The 19,814-nt window shown below is 57.7% G+C and overlaps 1 protein-coding gene across 1 annotated transcript in view; it reads left to right on the top strand.

The window, feature by feature from the left end:
• Positions 1-19,814, top strand: part of PRDM16 (PR/SET domain 16) — a 372,677-nt gene that overhangs the window by 308,644 nt on the left and 44,219 nt on the right. The window contains exon 4 of the mRNA XM_063602269.1: positions 12,713-12,847. Coding sequence (XP_063458339.1) covers positions 12,713-12,847 — 135 coding nt within the window. The remainder of the gene's footprint in view (positions 1-12,712; positions 12,848-19,814) is intronic.

Raw genomic sequence — 19,814 nt, 5'->3', positions numbered from 1 at the left:
TGTGGGCCTCAGCTCTGCATAGCGCTGGCCTCTCCAGAGAATAAGCGGATGAGAAGACTCTGAGCTGCTCCCGCTCAAATGTGTCTGGTCCTCCTAAGGTCCATCTGGAAGTCACTCCCTGTGTGCAGCCTGCACATTTGAGAGGGCCTGAGGGTGACCAGGCCATGAGCCTCTGCACAGCTCTTACTGAGATCATGCACAAACCCCTCAGGAACCAACCAATGGGGAAGAGCTGGGTGAGGGACCCCAGGGGTCCTTGGTAGGTTCCTCAGCCTGTCATTCAGCTGCCACACGTGGGGGCTTTTCTCCAACAAAGGAAAGTTCTGGGCTTGCCCCAAAGGCCCTGCTTCTCATGGCTCCAGGGTGCAAGCCAGCTATTTTAGGGAACCCCCAGCCCCAGCTGCATCAGCTCAGCCCATCATGAAGAATTCCTCCCGCATCTGCTGTGGGGTGCCACGTTTACAAGCTCTGCAGTGTGTCACCATCTAAGTGGCCAGAGAAAGGTTATGAATGTGACACTTCCCAGGGCCTCGTGTCACCTCACAGAGAAACCGCTTCCTGTGGGCGACCTGGGCTCCCGCCTCACCCCGGGCAAGGAGTTGCCACAAGCCTTTGGTTTGGGGCTGTTGGGCTTTTTTTTTTCCAATCTTTGCTATGCTCAAAAACCAAACCAAAACAAAAGTATCTCACTTGAGAATGTCACAGCCAAGTCTGCGGTAACGTGCAACCTTCAGGCTCAGAGCCTCCTCCTGCTCTTGACCCAACTTAAATCAAATTCAGGTTTGAACAACTGTTAGAGCTGTTAATGTTTGAACTATGGCAGCCTGCTCTGGGTGGAGAAGCTGCTGCTCTGGCACAGCTGCCCCGGATCCCACCCTCCTCCAGAGCCTGAGTCAGGGCCACGGACGGGGTTCTGGGCCCAGGCTAAGGAGCAGGGACTGGTGTGGGGCCTGCTATGGGGTGGGGAGAGGGCCTGATGCAGAGCCTGTGGGCTCGGGGAATGACTTACCAGCTAGCGGGGTTTGGGGGATTTTGCACCAATGGCCTTCACCAGTCCAAATTGCCCGGATGTTGTTATATCAGCAGCTTGGGCATCAAACTCTCACCGCCGCAGGACCAGACATGGATGCTTCCACCTCGTAAGGAGCAGGACACCCAGTGGGGCGGGGCTGAGCTCAGGCACACACACAAGAGTCTCCTCAGAGCTGGGGTTTCTTGGGAGCATGGGGGTTAGGGGAGCCGGCTTCTGCATGCGAGCTCCACGGGACAGTCTCAGTCCCCCTGCTGCAGTGCCGGCGGCAAAGGGCAACAATGCCAGAGCATTCACACCCAGAGTCTCCTTAGAGCCCCTAGATTCCTTGAGGTCGGAAATCGCCATGCCCTGGAGAGACAGTGAGAGCCCCGCCCCAGCGTGCCTTTGCGGCGACCCACATCTGGGCAAGTAGACACCGTGGAGACTCCAGACATCTCCTCGGGGAGCCAGGGGGTTCGGGGGGAAGTCCCAGGCCGTCGTTGCAGACGTTTCTCAGCAAGTTCAGGCTCAGCCCCCCACATCCTTGCTTTGACCTAGTCATCTACGCAGCCGTGGAAATCTGTCTCTGTGCTTATGAAAAACACCCCTGCGAGGCCACAGAACCAGGCCTGGTCAACCTGGCGTGACGGACTTGATCCACCCCTGGGGTCCCTCCCTGCAGGCAGGACAGACGCAGGACCTGGAGCTTCTCTCCTGGGGGTGCTGGGCAAGCGGGGCTGGGGCATCAGTTCTAGCATCCTGGCCCCACTCCAGCCTGCACCTCCATGAGAAAAACAGCAGGGATTGCAGCCAGGAAGGAGCCCAGCCAACGCGTGCTGCCCTCCCTGCCGTCCCCACGGGGACACATGGCCGAGCCTGGGACGTCCTGCCAGAAAGCATCCACAGGAAGAAGACAGAGCAGGGAACAGACCCTGTCCTGGCTGCTGGTGTTGACCAGAGCCAACCAAAGCCAACCAGAGCCAACCACACTGCTTCCATTTGGAGCTCTGGGTGGAGCTTGGCCTGCTTCGGTGTCCTCCTGGAGGCTTGCTGAGTGGGAAAGTGACTGCCACTTTGGATGGAGGTCCCCATACCCTCCTGAAGGGAGTATGGTATATCGACCAGCACCAGGCAAACCTCTCAGGAGGGCCGGGGCTGGATCCCGGGGTCCCAGCCGCTGACCGCCAGGGGCCAGGGCCGGCTTTTCATGTTGCTGCTGCTTCCACCCCTGCCCCGAAACCAGCACATCCTCATCAACACAAGACCCTTCTCTGCCCTGCTCTGGGGTCCCCAGATCAAAGCCAGCAGAGCCAGGCAATGGCACCCAGGGCGCCCCCTTGGCAAAGAGCATTCCACTTGACCATAATGCAGGATCCCTTTAAAAATGACACATCTGTAAGCTGGGATCCCCATTACAGAAATACAGTTTATACACAACTTTTCAGAGGCGAAACATACCTAAGCTACTCCCAACAGGTGTGGCAGAGACGGAGGCTCCCTGGACACACGTGTCCCCAGAGGAAGGTCCAAGGACTCCCCCACCGGCCCCGCACAGCAGCCATCTAGCAGCTGGCCTGGGTCTGTGAGGAGGGCCCCTGATGCTCAGCCCAGGGCCCTCTGTGCGACTGTGGCCTTTCTCCTGGGGGCCGCTGTGCATATCTGAGACCTTCCAGAAGTGGGAGGGGGAGCTCTGCAAGCGGAGGCAGAGGCATTCTCTAAGGCAGAGCGCACAGCGTAGCCTGTTCACTGGGTGCCCCTCTCCTACTCACTGCAAGGGCTGGTTCGTCCCTTCGGGGGTCCTGAGGACCTCACTAAAGGCTTCCAAAGGGCCAGAGGTGCTTGTACTTCTTGCCTATCCGGCAGACCCAGGTAAGGCCTCATTCTAAAGAGCAGGTGAACAGGAGCAGCCAGGCGGGAGAGCAGCAGGCACCCAAGCCACCAGTGGCCCGAAGTGGCCGCCACAGGCACACAGCAGAGAACCTTCGGTGTCCAGGCAGGGCTGAGCACAGGGGTCCTCCAGGACATCTTCAGCAGGTGCCAAAGGCCAGCTCCCAGTTCCTCAGAGCCCACCACGCCTGCATGTAGCCACAGCCTCCAAGAAGCTGGAAAGCAGAAAAGAGGCTTTCTAGTTCCAAAGGGGGACACCGAGGCAGGACCCCAGACAACCCCCACACTGTCACGATGAGGACGGTGGGAGATCGGGGCTGGGAGGGCCTGTGTGACTCAGAGGTCAGTCTCTGAAGCACCCTAGAGGGAGGGGCCCAAGCCCTGCTGGTACTCCCCCCAGGACATGGTGCTCCCCACTGTGTCCACCCACCGGCTGCCGAGCCCAAGGTTTCCACAGACCCTGCTCTTTCCATGCACTGCCAATCACCTCTAGGCGTTCTGTGTTTCATGAGCCTGTATCTCAACCCTTCATTTCACTAAAGATGCAAGAACCTGGGTCCGAGTCACCAGTGTGCTCCTTTATTTCTGACGGTCAGGGCTGCAGCCCATGGCTCACAAGCCAAACCTCAGAGGTGCCACGAAGGACGAGCCACATGCCAGAGAGGAAGCCCAGCCCCCAACACCCCCAGGCTGCTGGGAGAGCAGTGACGGGGCCGAGTTTGGGGACACACCAGGAGCACGCCGTGTGCAGGTTGCAGGAAGGGGCAGGGACCACTCCTGTGGCAGGGGGCACAGCACAGCCTCAAGGCCCGGGCTTGTGTGGCCCCTGTCCTCCACTGGTGTGAGATCAGGATGCATAAGTCCCACCCCAGGGGACCTTGAGAAGCTTGGGCACTGCGCACGGTCAGATGGAAACTCCTCTTTGCTTCCCTGTCTCAGCCAAAGTTTTCTTCAATGTTCATAGGTGCTGCTGGGAGGTCGCTCCCCACCCAAGTGAAGACCCTGCCCAAAGAATAAAGAAAATATGAATAGGAAGGAAGGAGAGGAGGGAACGAAGGAGAGAGAGAGAACTAAGGGGAAACGCCACAGCAGAGATGGCAGAACTCTGGAACCTGGGCTGTGGGCTGGCTGCCGAGGGCTGTGCGCTCCCTCAGAGCTCCACGGCATCTGGGGTCCGGGTGCTTTGGGGGAGATGGTCAGTGCACCCCAGGAGCGCCAGAGCATCCCGGTGTCTTGGTGTTTAGGGGGAGATGATCTGTGAGCCTCCATGTTTGCAGGGCATCTGGGTGACTGGAGCTTTTGGAGGGAGAGGGTCTGTGACCCCTGGGGGCTTCCACATGGTATTTGGGGTGTCTCCGTGATTTCTGGTCTGTGGCTTTTACTAGATTTTTGAAGGTGTCTATGGCCCCAAGAGGCTACAAAGTGTGGAATTTGGTGACTCTTTTTCTAGCGCGTTGCATTCCTCAGATCTGCCCAGCACTGACACAAAAGCAGAGCCCCCCAGGCGTGGACTCCACGTGTCCCAGGCCTTCTTCTGCCCTCAGAGTCCCACCGGGTCACAGGGTCCTCTTGCTGCATCTGAGTTCTGGGCCATGCTCTTGGGGCTGTCTGAGACCCTGGGACCCTGGCCCTCATCTCTCCCCCAGCACGCCCCACTGCCTGAGAACCATCCAGTGAGACCACAGTCAGGCGGGAGCTAAGAGCCACAGCCCCCTCCAGCTTCTTCCAGAGACAAGCCCCAGACAGCCCACCCTTGCTCTCTGTCTCTCTCTGCGAGTTTAGGAGAGAGGCTGGCTTCCATCTTGGAGGAAAGGCTGCCAAGAGTTGCCTGTGTCTCCAAGCAGCAGCCTCTCTCTCTCTCTCTCCCCTCACTCTTCCCCCACCCCAACCCTCCCATCCTCCTTCGTTTCCTCTCCTCCCACCTCCCTCTCAGCCTAAGCAGGTGGGCCCCAGGCCTGCTGACCGCCGACCAGGCCTCCTGTGTCCCTGGCCATGGTGTGGCCCCATCCCACCAGCCACATTTCTCGTTAGCACTGGGTCCCATCACCACCCAGCCCCCTGTTGGGCATCAGGATGGGGATTTATGAGCTCACCTAGGCTCTGTGTGCACACCGGACCGAGGTGTTTCCAGAACGCCTTTCCCCCACCTCCTTCCATCACAAGAATGGGCTTTCTGTTTCGGCTACTCGTGGACGCCATCAATTGTGACCATTGTGTGTGCACGTGTGCGCATGTGCCTATGACGGCCCCATAGCCAGGGCTTCTTACTCTGAATCAGTTCATGGGTCCTTAAAGAAGGGGGTCAGGGTAAGGAGACCCTCTCCCCCGGCTCCCGCCAGCTCCTGGCTGTCAGAGGTGGACTCCACGCCATGGGCTTCTGGGGAGCCTCCTGGCAGCAGCAGGAGATGGGACCGAGAGGGCAGCGTCCCAGGGCTCCACTCCTCCCTGCATGCTCAGAATCCACTAGGCAAGCTGATGATGGACGCTGCGGCGTTCCCACCTGCACGCACACCCTGGATGGGGCCGGCGGCTGGCCATGCCCACTGAACCTGGAGGACCAGCCCAGCAGAGAGCCCACAAATTAGAAGTGCAGGAAACCTCAAATTATATGCAAAAAAATGTAAAGGTTAAGAGAAATTTTCCTTCACTTCACTTCGTAACTCAGCATTTCTGATGGGGTTGATTTATGAGCTGGGGGAGCTGCCCGGCGCCAGGGAGTGGGAGACAGTGGGCAGGAGGGCAGTTTCCTTTGGAGGTCCTAGGACTCCTGAGGCTCACCCCCAAACAACTCAAAGCCAGGCGTTTAAGCAGCGATCAGGCAGGGAACTGGATTCCAGATCTGGAGAGAGACACAGCCCAATGGCCACGGTGGCCTCCAGGCCACTGCCTGCTAAAGCCGGCCATGTGGAGACGTGGGCTGGGCCACTCCTTCCCTCTGTGGCTCCCTCCTGTGTTCATTGATCACGCGCAAACAGAAGCGAGCAGTGAGCCCGGGTTGGTCACTTGCATGCATCTGTTCGTTCGTCTACCCACTTCTTATCTGTACTGGCCTCCTATGTCACGGAGAACATCCCAGGCCTCAGGCCTGCCCCAAGAGGCTCCCAGAGGGCCTTGGAGGTGTCAGGGCTAGAAGACTTCACACCAAAACCGGCCCGGCTCCCAGACGTGGCTGGATGTAGCACGCACCCAGGTTGGAAAGGCTGGGCTCGCGCCCTAGGGCAGGCAGAGACATCGCCTTTGGCACAGATCCTTGGCGCTGTCCCCACCTGGTACAGTAAGGAGCCTGTGTTCAGGTGCACATGGCTGCGACCTTGGACACCACCTCCCTGAGTGTTCCTGTTGCCAGTGTTTCTTCCACCGATCCCTGATTTCCAGGAGCATCCAGAGCCCAGGGAGGCCCTGGTCAGATGCAACTTGGGCAGCCGGAGGGCCACCAAGCTGGGGAGTGGTGGCCTCTCTCTGTCCTTGTGGGTGCTGGCAAGTCTCATGCCAAGGGAAGCAGGGACCGGGACCTGGGACTGCCCAGGCCTGCTTTGTGGATTCCAGAGCACATGAAATCTTGTGGCTCCCAGAACAGGGCTCGGGGACCCTCCCTGTAGTCCTTGAGTCGGCCCTGGAGAGCACACGGGGCAGCCATGGCACAGCTCTGGAGTCCGGCAGCCTGGGCTGGGAGCTGGCCCTGTCTCCAGGGGCCTCCATCTCCTCTTCTACAAAATGTACCGTGGGGCAGCAACACCGTACCCACCTCATAGGCCCGCGGCGATGAGCGAGGGGCCTCGACAGCACCCTGCGTGGCCCTGAGTGCACAGAGACCCTGGGGAGGAAGGCGAGAGAGGACAGGAAAGGTGGCAGGAGGAGGCAGCGGTCAGGGCGGCACCTGCCCTTTCTGGAATCAGAGACAGTACAGGCCCAAGAAGCCAGGCCTGAGCCTCCACCTGCCTGGCCAGAACCACGGCCCAGGGCCACTTCAGGAGCATTTCTCTGATCTGAGACAGAAAAGCAGTGGCTTCTGAAGTTCTGCCCAAGCTCCTGCTCCATCTGCTCCCTCCTTCAGGGGTTCCCAGATGGGTCCAGCAGGACCCCAGCAGGGCTGGACCCTACATGCTGGGACAGGCAGCCAGATGTGGTCAGGCATCTCAGGGGAGACCCCACACCTGAATGTGATAGCAGACACAGGCCTGGCCCCTCCCAGCATGCCCTTCCTGGTGCACCCCTCCCGGTGCACCCCCTCCAACTGACCCCTCCCAACACACCCCTCCCAGCACACCCCTCCCAGCACACCCCTCCCAACACACCCCTCCCAACACACCCCTCCCAGCACACCCCTCCCAGCACACCCCTCCCAACACACCCCTCCCAGCACACCCCTCCCAGCACACCCCTCCCAACACACCCCTCCCAGCACACCCCTCCCAGCACACCCCTCCCAACACACCCCTCCCAACACACCCCTCCCAACACACCCCTCCCAATACACTCCTCCTAACAGACCCTTCCCAGCACACCCCTCCCAGTGCAATCCCTCACCATGCACCCCCTCCCAACACATTCATCCCAACACACCCCTCCTGGCGCACCCCTCCCAACACACCCCTCCCAACACACCCCTCCCAGCACACCTCTCCCAACACATTCATCCCAACACACCCCTCCCAGTGCACCGCCTCCTGGCACACCCCTCCCAACACATCCCCTCCCCGTGCACCCTCTCCTAACACGCCCCTCCCGGTGCATGCCCTTCCGGCACACCCTTCTCAGTGCACTTATTGCTGGTTCAGGGCCCTCAGACCAGGGCTTCTCCTGGCTCTCCTGGAGGAAGGGTTAGCGCCCACCTGGCCCCCCTCAGAGGTGCCCCTCTGTGGAAGGAAGGAGTTAACCAAGACTTCCTCAGTCACCCCAAGGGGCCCACCAGGCAGAGGGGAAGCTCCCCCCTTTAGGGGCCACCAGGTGTAACTCCCACCCTGTGACTATCAAATTGGTCAGGGGTTGGGGACCGGGCCTCCAGGGACAAGGAGAAATGGCTGGGAAATGAGAGTGACAAGGGAGGAGAGGCTGTCAGGCCAGAGAGGGGACCCCACCCGCAGGGCAGCAAAGCCTGAGCGTGTACTCGGGACCAGAACCCCTGGGGGAGTTGTTGCCTCTGGTCTCCAGGCCTCTGTACCCGAGAGGGTCAGGGACAGACCGGAGGCTCAAGAACACTGTCCCATGTGGGTGAGAAACCAGCCGTGTCCCTGTTCAGACACGCTTGAGAGAGCCAGAGATGTTTACCCTGGCAGGGGAGGGTTAGTACTCAGGCCGCACGCAAATACCTGCAGGGCCATCATGTGGAAAAGAGAGGCTTATTCTGCAAGGTGAGGGGGGCATTACAAGAAGGGAGAGCCTATCCCCCAGGAAACAATTCCCAGTGACTCGATGTATTCAACAATACACCGGCTGCCTAGGAGCACAATGGGTGCCTCCTCCACAGAGCACAGTGGTATGGGCCAGGAGACTGGCTGTCCCAGTGCACAGGTGGGTCCCTAGACCTGCAGCCATCAGTGGCCGGATCACAGGCATTGAGGAGGCCTCAGATGTGAGGTTGGATGGAAGGGGCCAGGGTTCTCCTCCAGGAGCTCTGCCATGACACAGAATCCACATTTTTGAGAGGGAATTGGCCATCGCTTCAATGTCCTCCTGCTGGCTTCGGCCTTCTGCTCACCAAAGGCTTCTCGCCGTGTTCCCCCAGGACAAGCACACATACATGAACGCACACACATACATACATGCACAGGTGCACCCACACACATGCACACCCCCCACATACATTTGCACCATGCAGGCACACGCCCACACACAAGCACACACCCAGATACATGCACGCCTGGATGGCGAGGGGCTTGGAAGCACTTAAAATAGTGGGACACGGATTGTTTTTCCAGGGATTTATTGGGGAGATCCCCAAGGCCTGGAAGTCAAGATGAAGCCAACACCCTTGTTTTGTGTGTGTGTGTTTTTTTTTTTGAGACAGTCTCTCACTCTGTCTCCCAGGCTGGAGTGCAGTGGCGCAATCTCGGCTCACTATAGCCTCTTCCTCCCAGGTACAAGCAATTCTTGTGCCTCAGCCTCCCAAGTAGCTGCATACCACCACACCCAGCTAACTTTTGTATTTTTAGTAGAGACGGGGTTTCCCCATGTTGGCCAGCCTGGTCTTGAACTCCTGACCTCAGGTGATCCACCCGCCTCAGCCTCTCAAAGTGCTGGGATTATAGGCATGAGCCACCGTGCCCGACAGAGGCCAACACTCTTGAGTCAACAACCAGGCCCCAGGAGAAGCCCATGCCATGGCTGTGGTCACTCACGCGTCATTTACCTTCTCCCTGGCCCCTGTACCATATATGAAGAGAGAGAGCCCAAAAGAGACCCATGCTGAGAGGGAGAGATACAGAGACAGACAGAGAGAAGCAGTGCAGGGGAGACAGAGAGGAAGAACCTGGCACCCAGGCCACCACCTGTACAGGGGCTGTGAGTCCCCTGCCCCACAGTGACCTCCAACCCAGACCCGGCCAGTGGTGAGGGAGGGTGGGGCCTCGTGGGTCTTGGCCAGCCCAGCCTCGCTCCCTTCCTGTGGCAGAGGAAGATGGCAGGGCTGCCGACCACAGCTCTGGCTTGGCGGGCCTTTCCAGCGGTTTCCTGATGCGCATCAGCAGTCAGGGCGGGAGGTGAGGGGGCCCTAAGAGGCCTTTGTGCCTGGGGAGGGGCCTCACCACGTGGGGCTGGTGGCCCTGGGTCTGCACCCTAGAGGATGGGAAGCCTGCCTCCCTAGTGACAACCAGCCGCTTGTGGCCTCCTCCCTCCCATGCCACGCCCCTGCCACCCCTGTCCTGGCAAGAGATGGGGTGCAATGGGGCGGGCTGCTGAGTCTGTGGTTCTTGGATTGGGCTGGCCCTGGACCTGGGCAGGGCAGGCAGTGACCTCCCTGGACAGCGTGAGGACCCTTCCTGCAGCCCCTTTAGGGACCAGGACCTCAAATTTCAAGGGGTTTGCAGTCCTGCCTGGGGCACAGCTGTGTCTGCAGAAGCTGGTAACACAGAGGCTGTCTCCCTGGGAACCTGCCCTGAGTCCTGAACAGCAGGGTGGCCACAGACTCCCCACCAAAGCGAGGCTTGAGCCAGCCAGGGCCCAGAACAGGGGGAAGGTGTTGGCTGAGCCCATGTCTTGGGTGCATTAGGGGTGAGTCCTGCCTCTTGGGAAGTGGCCTGAGCCCCATCAGCTGGTCCCTGGGCTGAGGGGGATGCACTCAGGAGCACGTACTCCTGGCTGCACCAATGGGGTGCTGTGACCCAGGTGCTCCAGCTTTGAAGACAAAAATCCGGGTCCCAGGTGGGAGGGCACGGCCCGCCCTGGGTGAGCACCAGCCCTCAGCCCACAGGCACTGTGTACAATGTGCTGTGACGTCAGCAGGCCTCTATGGAGAAGTGGACCCATGGGCTGGGGATGGGACTGGGATACTGCCAGCCCCATGTGGCCAGCTGTGCTCCTGCTACTCCATCGTTTGTATATTGAGCGTCCCCCCGCCGCCAGTGTTTTCCTCGGGCTCCAGCCCCTAGCCTAGTTATGCTTCTTGGACCCACGTCCCATGTGGACCACAGGCCCACCTACAGTTCCGAGTGGACAGGATTCACGGCCAACCCCGGGCAGAGAAGGGACCTGGCCATTCAGTCACAGTCACTTGGTGAATGGAGCACAGCTGCCACAGCCCACGAGCTTGGGAGCATTTCTGCCGCTGCCGTCTCTGAAATGAGACAGGCTTTGAGTGAATCTCCCACTGCCCTGGATGGAGCCAGAAGGGGCCCAGGGGCAGGCACGGCTGTGTGTGATAGGGAGCACAGGGACCCCAGGAGCACGCCCCTCTGCCCTGGCTGACCTCCCACCCTGCACCCCAACCTATCTCACCCAGCACCTCTGGAAACCCTTAGTCGGGAACCCCAGCTTGGTGGTGGATGTCAACAAGGAGACTGAGAGCAAGTGGAACAGGAAAGAGACTCGAGGCCCTCTCCCTGTCTCTGCTGTGCTCTGGGGGCCAACTTTCCCTGGAAGCCTCAGGGGAAGAGGGAACGCCATGCACAGAGACCGGGGCACGTGGACCACACGCTTCCCCACTGATTGGTGCCGACGTTTAACTTTTCAAAAGAGTTCCAGCACCAGGCCCGAGATGGCTAGGAACCCAGGAGAGTGCATGCCGAGCATCTGAGGGTCAGCCAGCACCAGGCCCGAAATGGCTAGGAACCCGGGAGAGTGCATGCCGAGCATCTGAGGGTCAGCCAGCACCAGGCCCGAAATGGCTAGGAACCCGGGAGAGTGCATGCTGAGCATCTGAGGTGCCCAGAGTCAGCCTCCACTGTTTTCACTTGGACAGGTCACTGTCTCATCCTGACTCCCCTGGGTCCTTGTGACTCCCTTATCCATCACCCCTGCCCGCCCAGACACACCTGCTCAAAGACACACCTGCCCAAGGACACACCTGCCCACCAGGACACACCTGCAGAAGGACACACCTGCCCAAGGACACACCTGCCCACCAGGACACACCTGCAGAAGGACACACCTGCCCAAGGACACACTTGCCCACCAGGACACACCTGCCCAAGGACACACTTGCCCAAGGACACACCTGTCCAGGAACACACCTGCCCACCCAGATACACCTGCTCAAGGACACGCCTGCCCACAAGGACACATATGCCCACCGTGACCCACCTGCCCTCCAGGACACACCCACCCAAGGACACAGCTGCCCACCCACATACACCTGTCCAGCAGGACACACCTGCCCACCCATATGCACCTGTCCAGCAGGACACACCTGCCCAAGGGCACTCCTGCCCACAGAGACATAGCCTTTCTACTTTTGGGACCTGAGTGTAGTGTGGCCCCATCCCCTGCCCCCTGCCCTCCCTCCTGCCCTGTCTGGGCTGGGCTGCCCAGGAAGCTTGCCCAAGATGCTGCTGGTTTGAATTCAGAACCCAGAGTAGCTACTGGCCAGAGTGGGGGAGGCTGGGGGGCCTGCAGCCGCCACCCATGGTCAGGCTTTTTGAGGGGACACCGTCACTCCACAGTGGACAGCAGGTCAGGTCTCCTCATCGGTGGTCCTCGGAGGAGTGGGGGTCACAGCAAATAAGAAAAGTCCTAGGGGTTGCCACTCTGCCCGTTCAGAGGCAACAGTGACAACAAAGTAAAGCCAAGTTGGTGCGCGTGTGACTTTGCGGGCGTGGTGAGAACAGCTAGGCGTCTTCATGCTGCTGGGTGTCAAACTGAAACTCTCCAGCTTTAAGGAAACCAGATGCTTTTCTTACTCTCAGAGTGATGTGCAGGCTGCCCTGAGCATGCACACACACATGCACACCCAGCAACACCTTCACCTTCAGACACGCTTTTCTCTAGCCCAGCGCCCCAGCTCCTTAGCAGAGGGCTCTGCTCCCAGATGCAGCAGTCCCTGCCTTCTCACACGTGGGTCAGCTTTGCTGCGGGGGTGGGGGTTGCAACTCTGGAGGCTCATTTTATCGCCGGGCCAGGGCAGTGATCTGCTCGGTGAGGAAAGAAAAGGCCATTCCCTGCCTTTCTGCTGGGCTCCTGGAGACTCCTGGAGACTCCCGGGCATGGGCAGGCTGGGTGGGCTGGGAGCCCCGCTGATGCCCGGAGGGTGGGCTGAGGTCTGGACGCCGACTTGCCTTCCTACTTGAGCCCAAACAGCCAGGTTTCTGGGTGGGCAGAGGCTGTGTGCAGACTCCAACACACAGGGCACCTCTGACTCCCGCTTCGCTTTCCTCCCAGCAGATCTCCGAAGACCTGGGCAGTGAGAAGTTCTGCGTGGATGTAAATCAGGCGGGGGCTGGCAGCTGGCTCAAGTACATCCGTGTGGCGTGCTCCTGCGATGACCAGAACCTCACCATGTGTCAGATCAGTGAGCAGGTAGGTCCGGGCTCATAACGGGGGCTTCTGCCTCTTGGGATTGTCCCTGAGGATGTGGCACCAAGATTGGTGGAGGTGCCGAGGCAAGGGTTGTCTGAGCCTCTTTGGGGACATCTGCCAAGCCCTGGCCTGCAGTGGGGGTGCTGTTTGGTGCTCGGCCAGCACTGGCTTCCGGGGAGCTGACTCACCCCGGGAGGGCTCCATCGGAGCCTTGCTCAGGGACCCTGCCTGAGGCTGGCAGTTCCTGAACCCCGAGATGGTGGTTCAGGTGGAAAAGAGCAATGAAGCAGGCAGGACCGCGGATCACAGGGTCCACACTTCCTGCAAATGCCGCTTCCCTGAAGGACACGGGAGAAGCATAGAGCAGGAACAGTCACTGAAAGAATCCATCTAAATGGCGCTGTTTCACCAAATTTTCCGAAGAGTCCGCACCGGCCAATGAGGCAGCCACTCAGGGGCCTCCTAGAGCCTCCGGGGCCTCTGACCAGCCTGCTGAAGGCCTTGGCCTTTTTGGCACAAAGTCCCTGTCCTGCAGGCAGCGAACCAGGCAAGAGACACCTTCGCTTCCGTCCCTGCCACCTCGGGGCTGAGGACCCCCCTAAGCTCCCTGGATCCTTGACCTCCACGGCTGGTCCACACCACCACCAGAACAGGCATCCAGACCCACAGGCTGATCAGGGGAGAAGACGCGGAGTCTCCTTCCACTCCAGAAGGCACCGTGTCCCCAGAGCTGGTCGCTGCTTCATGGATTTCTCTATTTCAAGCTTGCGAGTGGCCCCTGGAGGCCCTTCTCACTCTCGAGCCAGGCCTCCCGGGCGGCACTTTCCGCCTGCATCCTCAACACCGTGCGTTCCTCGGGGTGCCCGGGGTCCCCGGCCCCTTACATCACAGTAGTCTGGTTTTTCCTGTAATATCTTGGGGTCATACATGAGATTTCATTTGAAAAAAAAAAAAAAAGGATCCCATGGCTGTGAAAAATGTGTGTGAAGACCACGTCACGGAACATTCCCGCGTAGCCTGTGCAAGCCATTGAAAGTGGTTCAAGGCTCTCGACTTTACAGAAACAATTTTGCATTAAGAAATGCAGAGAGCAAACTCCAGGGAGGTCCCGCAGGCCCCGGCTGGCTGCCAGGGGCTCTCCCTCATTTGCCGTCCCCTTGGCTGTGGAGCAGAATCTCCATCGAGCAGTTGCTCCGCTGGACAAGCTCTTTCTGGATGGGGACATGAATCTACTCTACCAGGACTTCCGTGGCCTTCAGTTAGAGCCAAAAATGTTGAAAATAACTTTTTCTGATTGAAAAAAAATACAGAGATGAAGCAAAAGAATAATCATAAACATAAGAGCAGAACTTAAAAAAAAATTTTCCTTCTTCCAGATGAAAGTGAAATTGGAGTGAAGGAAAATTGGGCTTGAGGCTCATAGAAGGACGGTCTTTCCGTCCCCTTCTGGGGCTCAGATTTGCAGAGTGTGTCCTTAGTCGTCCGTTGGGAAGCTGACGGGCAGGGGCACCGCGGGGCTGGGCCAGGGCTGTGCTTTTGTGAGATGCAAACTACAGTAATGAAGGGCCCAGATTTCTTTTATTTAAGAAATAAATGTTTATTAGAACTTTTGAACTAAACTTAAGCGGTAAAGTGGGTATCTTTATGTGTCTAGCTTTTTAAAAAACAAACGTGTAATCTCAAAGAGAAGCCTGTCTTTAAAATAATCTTCATTGTATTATTAATATTTCGGGGAAGCTTTCCTTTTAGCTACACATGAGGTCCAAAAGGAATGGACTGCTTTGCAGCCAACTGTGTTTCCATGGTCAGGACCAGGGGACAGAAATCCTTTTTGCCAGGATGGAAGAATGATCCTGAATCCTGATCCGTTCCTTCCCTTTACCCCGCCGTCATCCCACAGTGCCGACTTCCTCCAAAGCTCCGTCCTAGAGTCAGAAACATACTTGGCGCTATTACCCAAACCACAGATAATGTCAAAACTCCTCAGATACCTCCTGACCTGCCAGATGGCTCTCTCCAACACCGCCTCAAGGGATTCGTTCTCTCTGTTTTAGGTCCATAGGCTGAATTAAAGCCACAAACCCAGAGGGAACTCGAAATGCACATTTAAGCAAATGCAACACCAAAATGGCCCAAAGCAGAGAGAAATTCCTCCACTCGGGGCATTTCCGACCCCCTCAACCCCCCTGTGAGACCTTCCCCTCCGACAGGGAGAGGAGCCCTCTGCTCTTGAGAGCAACCCTCATAGGTAGCACAGCCGGTGACGTCGGGTGTTACAGGGCCACCAACGCTCCTGCCCATGTCCCCGCAAAGGTGCACCTCCGAGCTGGATAAGCCATGTGGCTGGAATGCCCGGGAAAGCAGGAGCCGGCCAGAGGCTGGAGGAGACTCGCCGCCCAGGCACGGGGAGTGAGGTGGCTGAGTTGGCAGCTTCTTCTCCTGAAATCTCAACCGTGAATTTCAGTTATCAAACGAAAATGAGCATTGTGTGGAATGTATTTTCCTTTGAATAATAATAAGATTTAAATACTACAAATATGAAAAATTGCTCTCAGAAACCCATAGACTCTCATAGGACATGACTTTTAGCAATGCCTTTTGAAAGGGATATAATAGATTTCAATCTAGTGTTTAAATGCCCTCTCGCGCGCTGTGACGGCCGCACGGCCTCGGCAGAAAGCATTTCCATTCCCTGGCCTTGACCACGGGAACGTGGGTTCCTGCAAAGCAACCTATTTGACCCTATGCGGAGCTAAAATAAAAACTGCCCTGAAATATTAATAAAGCCAAGAATTTTTTAAAAGCTTTTAACAACTTCTCTCTGAGAAGGAAACATCACATGATACTAATGCCATTTCTCAGATTTCCACCATGCCAGGAGTTCCACCAGGATTTCCTGGTACTTACGAACACCACCCCCCCACACAAACACACACAAGTGAACAATCTTCCTCCCTTCCCCTCCCTCTCTCCCTCTCTCTTTCTCTGTCTCTCTCTTTCTCTGTCTCTCTCTTTCAAGATTGCACACACACCCCCACCTCTAATACAGCACAGACACAGAAGGGAAGGAACCATATCTGAACATCCGAGCTCCGTAAAACAACGTCGAGTTTGCCAAATGGTATTCGGCAGGGAAAATACTTCGGTCAGAAAAGCATCACCATCATTTTGAGGTTCAAGACATGTGACCTCAGCCCCCATTTTCAAAGGAAAAAGGAGACTAGGGCAGAAGACAGTGTAAACGTCCTAAAAAGAAAGTTCTGGAAGCCACAGCCTCCCAGAAGAGATGAGCTCCTCTATTGAGCTGAGGAGAGAGGCCGCTCTGAACTGAAAACTCAGGTCGATATTCAGATGGGGACCCAGGCTGGGGCTTTCCCCCCGAGTCTCCTGCTACTGGCAGCCAGGACTTAAGCAAACTCTGGGGCCTGGCCTCCAGGGTGCTCCTATGTCCTTAGGGTGAGACCCACACTTTAGGGGCACTTTGGAGGCGGGGGAGTCACACACCTCCTTCAGCCCATCCCGGGCTCCTCCTGGCCTTCACTGGACGTGGGTTGCTGTGCATTCAGATGGGGTCTGGGGGCGGACGCCACCCCCGCATCCCTCATGGTTCCATGCAGTGTACTGGCGCTCTAGCTGATGCTTTGGGGCGCTCCAGGGCACCTGCTGAGCTGGGCGGTGCAGCACCCACAGGCCCGGTTCTGACTGTCTGGCCAGGACCCAATTCTGGCTGCTCAGAAGCCTGCTCAAATCACTGACCACGTGTCCCTCTCCCAGCATCCTCTAACACGCCCCAAGACACCTGCCCTATACAAAAGAGGACTGGCCATGTGCTCCTCCGCAGCCACTGGGGAGAGGCAGGAGACAGGGGCTTGAGAACATGTGAGCCCCGGAGCTTGAAAAGGCTCAGCAACCGGCCAGCACCTCCCCAGAGGCTCCCCGCTGCCCTGCCGCCTCGCAGTGCCTCATGGACGGAGGCAGGACCGGCTAAGCTGAGGGAGGCATGGAGGCCCCGACACCCTCCTTCCCAGGCGGGGCTGGCCCAGCATCCTGTTCCTTCCCCATCTCAGGCCCCATGGGAATCCTCTCCATGAACAAGAGCTATCCCTACGGCGTGGGGCTGAGGGGGCCGCTTGTGGGCCCCACCTCCACATTCTCATCTGGCAATGAGATTCCCCCTCCTGGCCCCAGGGGACCTCTTGAGAGGTGACCGGGCCCATCCCCGGCCCTTGCTTCTCTAAGGCCTATCCCAGCCCTCCTCATGGCTCATGGGAGAGCCGAGCAGAGCCAGAGGCCACATTGGGCCATGAATTTGTTCCTGGGCCCGGCCCTGTTGCCCAAAAGGGGACTTGCGGTTTTCTACTTGCACAAGGAGGCCCCAGATCACGGCCAAGGGCACACTGGCCTCTTCCGAGGCCAAGGGTCCCGCTGCTCCTGAAGCGGCGCAGGCTCTCTGGGGAGCTGCTGGGAGCAAAACATCCCTGCACACAGCTGCGGGGACCGAGCCTTTCCCCTGGGACTTTCGGGGCAATCAGATTGCAAGGGAGATAGGGCTCTGAGGTGTCGGAAGTCGTCGTGGGGGACTTTGACTTGCTGCCTCGTCCGAGCATGAGCGGAAGGTACAGAGGGGCCCTCGGGAATCTCCATGCACTTTTCTGGGGGTGCGCCCCCCCACCCCCACCCTCTGGCTCCTACTTTCCCTTTTGGAAAAATCAAGACACTCAGATCACCCCTGGGTGGTTCTTTCTCCTGTAGTTATGAACAAATGAGCTGGTTTGAAATGTTTCAGGAGACACAGACAGGGACAGTTCCTGAATTTGTTTTAACGTGAAGAAAGAAAACAAGAGCTTGGCGATGAAGCGCCTGCGGGGGGATGCGGGAGGCAGGGAGGAGCTGTCACAGCCGGCGCTTTCTGTTTTTTTGGTTTATCTTTTTCTCATGTTGCCTCAATAGAGCAAGAATGTTGGTGGTGGGATGTCAACTGTCTAGCGGGGCTGAAGATGGTGGGGGACGGGGCTGAGGTCAAACACAAATGTCGGGGAGCCGGACTCAGGGGTGCGGGCCCCCCAGCGTACCACGGAACGGCTGTAGGGCTCTCAAACGACCTGTAGCACCCCTGGATTGAGAGAAGCAGCCCCGATCTGCATAGCGCCCTGGGGCTGCCTGGGCATCAGACAAACCCCAAAACCCCAGGGCCTTCCAGGGGCAGAGCAGGGGTCCCGGCGCCCACCGTGGAGCAGCACAGCCCCTCCACAGAGTGTGTTCCACGCAGGCATTGTGTTAGAAGAGTGGCCGCCGGTGGCCAGGCAGCACCGCGTGGACAAGAGCCCACGCGGGTTGTTCATGAGAACCAGGTGTCTCTCGGGTCGGCGGAGGGCATTTCTCTTTTGCTTTGCTGTCCTGGGCTCTGACCCGGGTCCCGCGTTTCTGTCTGGGCGTGTGCCCTGTCAGGGTTGCGGTTTGAAACAGAGGGCATCCAACACCCATCATCTTGTTCTGCCCCGACCCCAGACATGTTCATATTCCCTTTGCTTTTATCTCTCACAGTGTTTTTTTTTTTTTTTTTTTTTAGACAGAGTTTCACTCTTGTTGCCCAGGCCAGAGTGCAATAGCACAATCTCGGCTCACTGCAACCTCCGCCTCCCAGGTTCAAGCGATTCTCCTGTCTCAGCCTCTCAAGTAGCTGGGATTACAGGGGCCTGCCACTATGCCTGGCTAATTTTGTATTTTTTAGTAGAGACAGGGTTTCACCATGTTGGTCAGGCTGGTTTCAAGCTCCTGACCTTGGGTGATCTGCCCGCCTCGGCCTCCAGAAGTGCTGGGATGACAGGCGTGAGCCACCGCCCGAGCCATCCTCACACTTTTTTTAAATTAAAAATCATAGATTGTTAATTTGGTCAAGGCAGGCAGGAGCCTCCCACCATGCGACACAGTTTACCCCCTTGAAATGGGCAGGAGGAGGGCAGGGGGCTCCTTCGGTATTTCATAACCAGCTTACAAAAGACTCCAAAACACATGCAGGTTGCTTTGATTCCCATTTTACAGGGCCCCCTTTGGAACAAACCGAGAATCCTCTTCTCGGTGAAGAACAAGGTTTAAATTCAACTGTGCCGTCTGAACTGCTACGCAAACCACCTGTCAGGATTTGTATATTCCTTTCCTGCTCGTTACAGGCTCACTTTACTAGAAGAAGCTATTTAAGAATGATCAAGGTAATTTAACTGTGGACTCGTCATTTATATTTTTATAATCCAGATCCAAACCACACAACTAAGAAACAGATAAGTGTACACAGAGTTTTATTTCATGTCTGGGTCGCTGGGATGGTGACGGCATATCGCACACCACACAATTATAAAACTTAGGCTTAATAAAAATGCTTCAGCTATGTGCAGGACAAGAGGAAGGTGGCGAAGCCCGGGACTCCAGCGGGCTTTTCCTCGCTCTGCCAGAGGATAGGACTGTCTATAGTCTGGGAGCCTGACTGTGGTCTCCTCCAGCCGCTCAGCACGGAGGAAGCCGGAAAGTGAGGCCGGCCAGAGGCAGGCTCCCAAGCACAGGCGTGCACAGGGTAGGGAGAAAGGAGACCCCTGCCCAAACCCCAGCGCTGCAAATCGGGGTGCTGCCCCTGCTGGCGCTTAGGGCATCATCACCACGACATGCTCAGCTCCTGGGCCGGCCTCGGGGCTCGGGGATCATCACAGCGCTTTCCCACACTCACAGCGTGTGGAGACAGCAAGGAGTTAAAATGAAGCCGGGAGCAGCACTGAGACCCAGCCGCCTCCACTAAAACCAAACTGCAGGGGACGAACCTCAGCCCAACGTCCTCTCTCTCTCCCAAGGCCAGGTGAGAGGCAGACCGGGTCACCAGGGGAATCTGCTTTTGGGAAATGGTTTCAGAAGAATTCCGATTCCACTGGCTGCTTTCACGTGTTTTGCGAGAAAAGCCTCTCGCACAGTAAACTCAGGC

The sequence above is a fragment of the Pan paniscus genome, chromosome 1 (assembly GCF_029289425.2).
Source record: "Pan paniscus chromosome 1, NHGRI_mPanPan1-v2.0_pri, whole genome shotgun sequence".
NCBI lineage: Eukaryota > Metazoa > Chordata > Mammalia > Primates > Hominidae > Pan > Pan paniscus.
The sequence above is the reverse complement of the archived record's forward strand: the minus strand, read 5'-3'. Positions and strand labels throughout refer to the sequence as shown.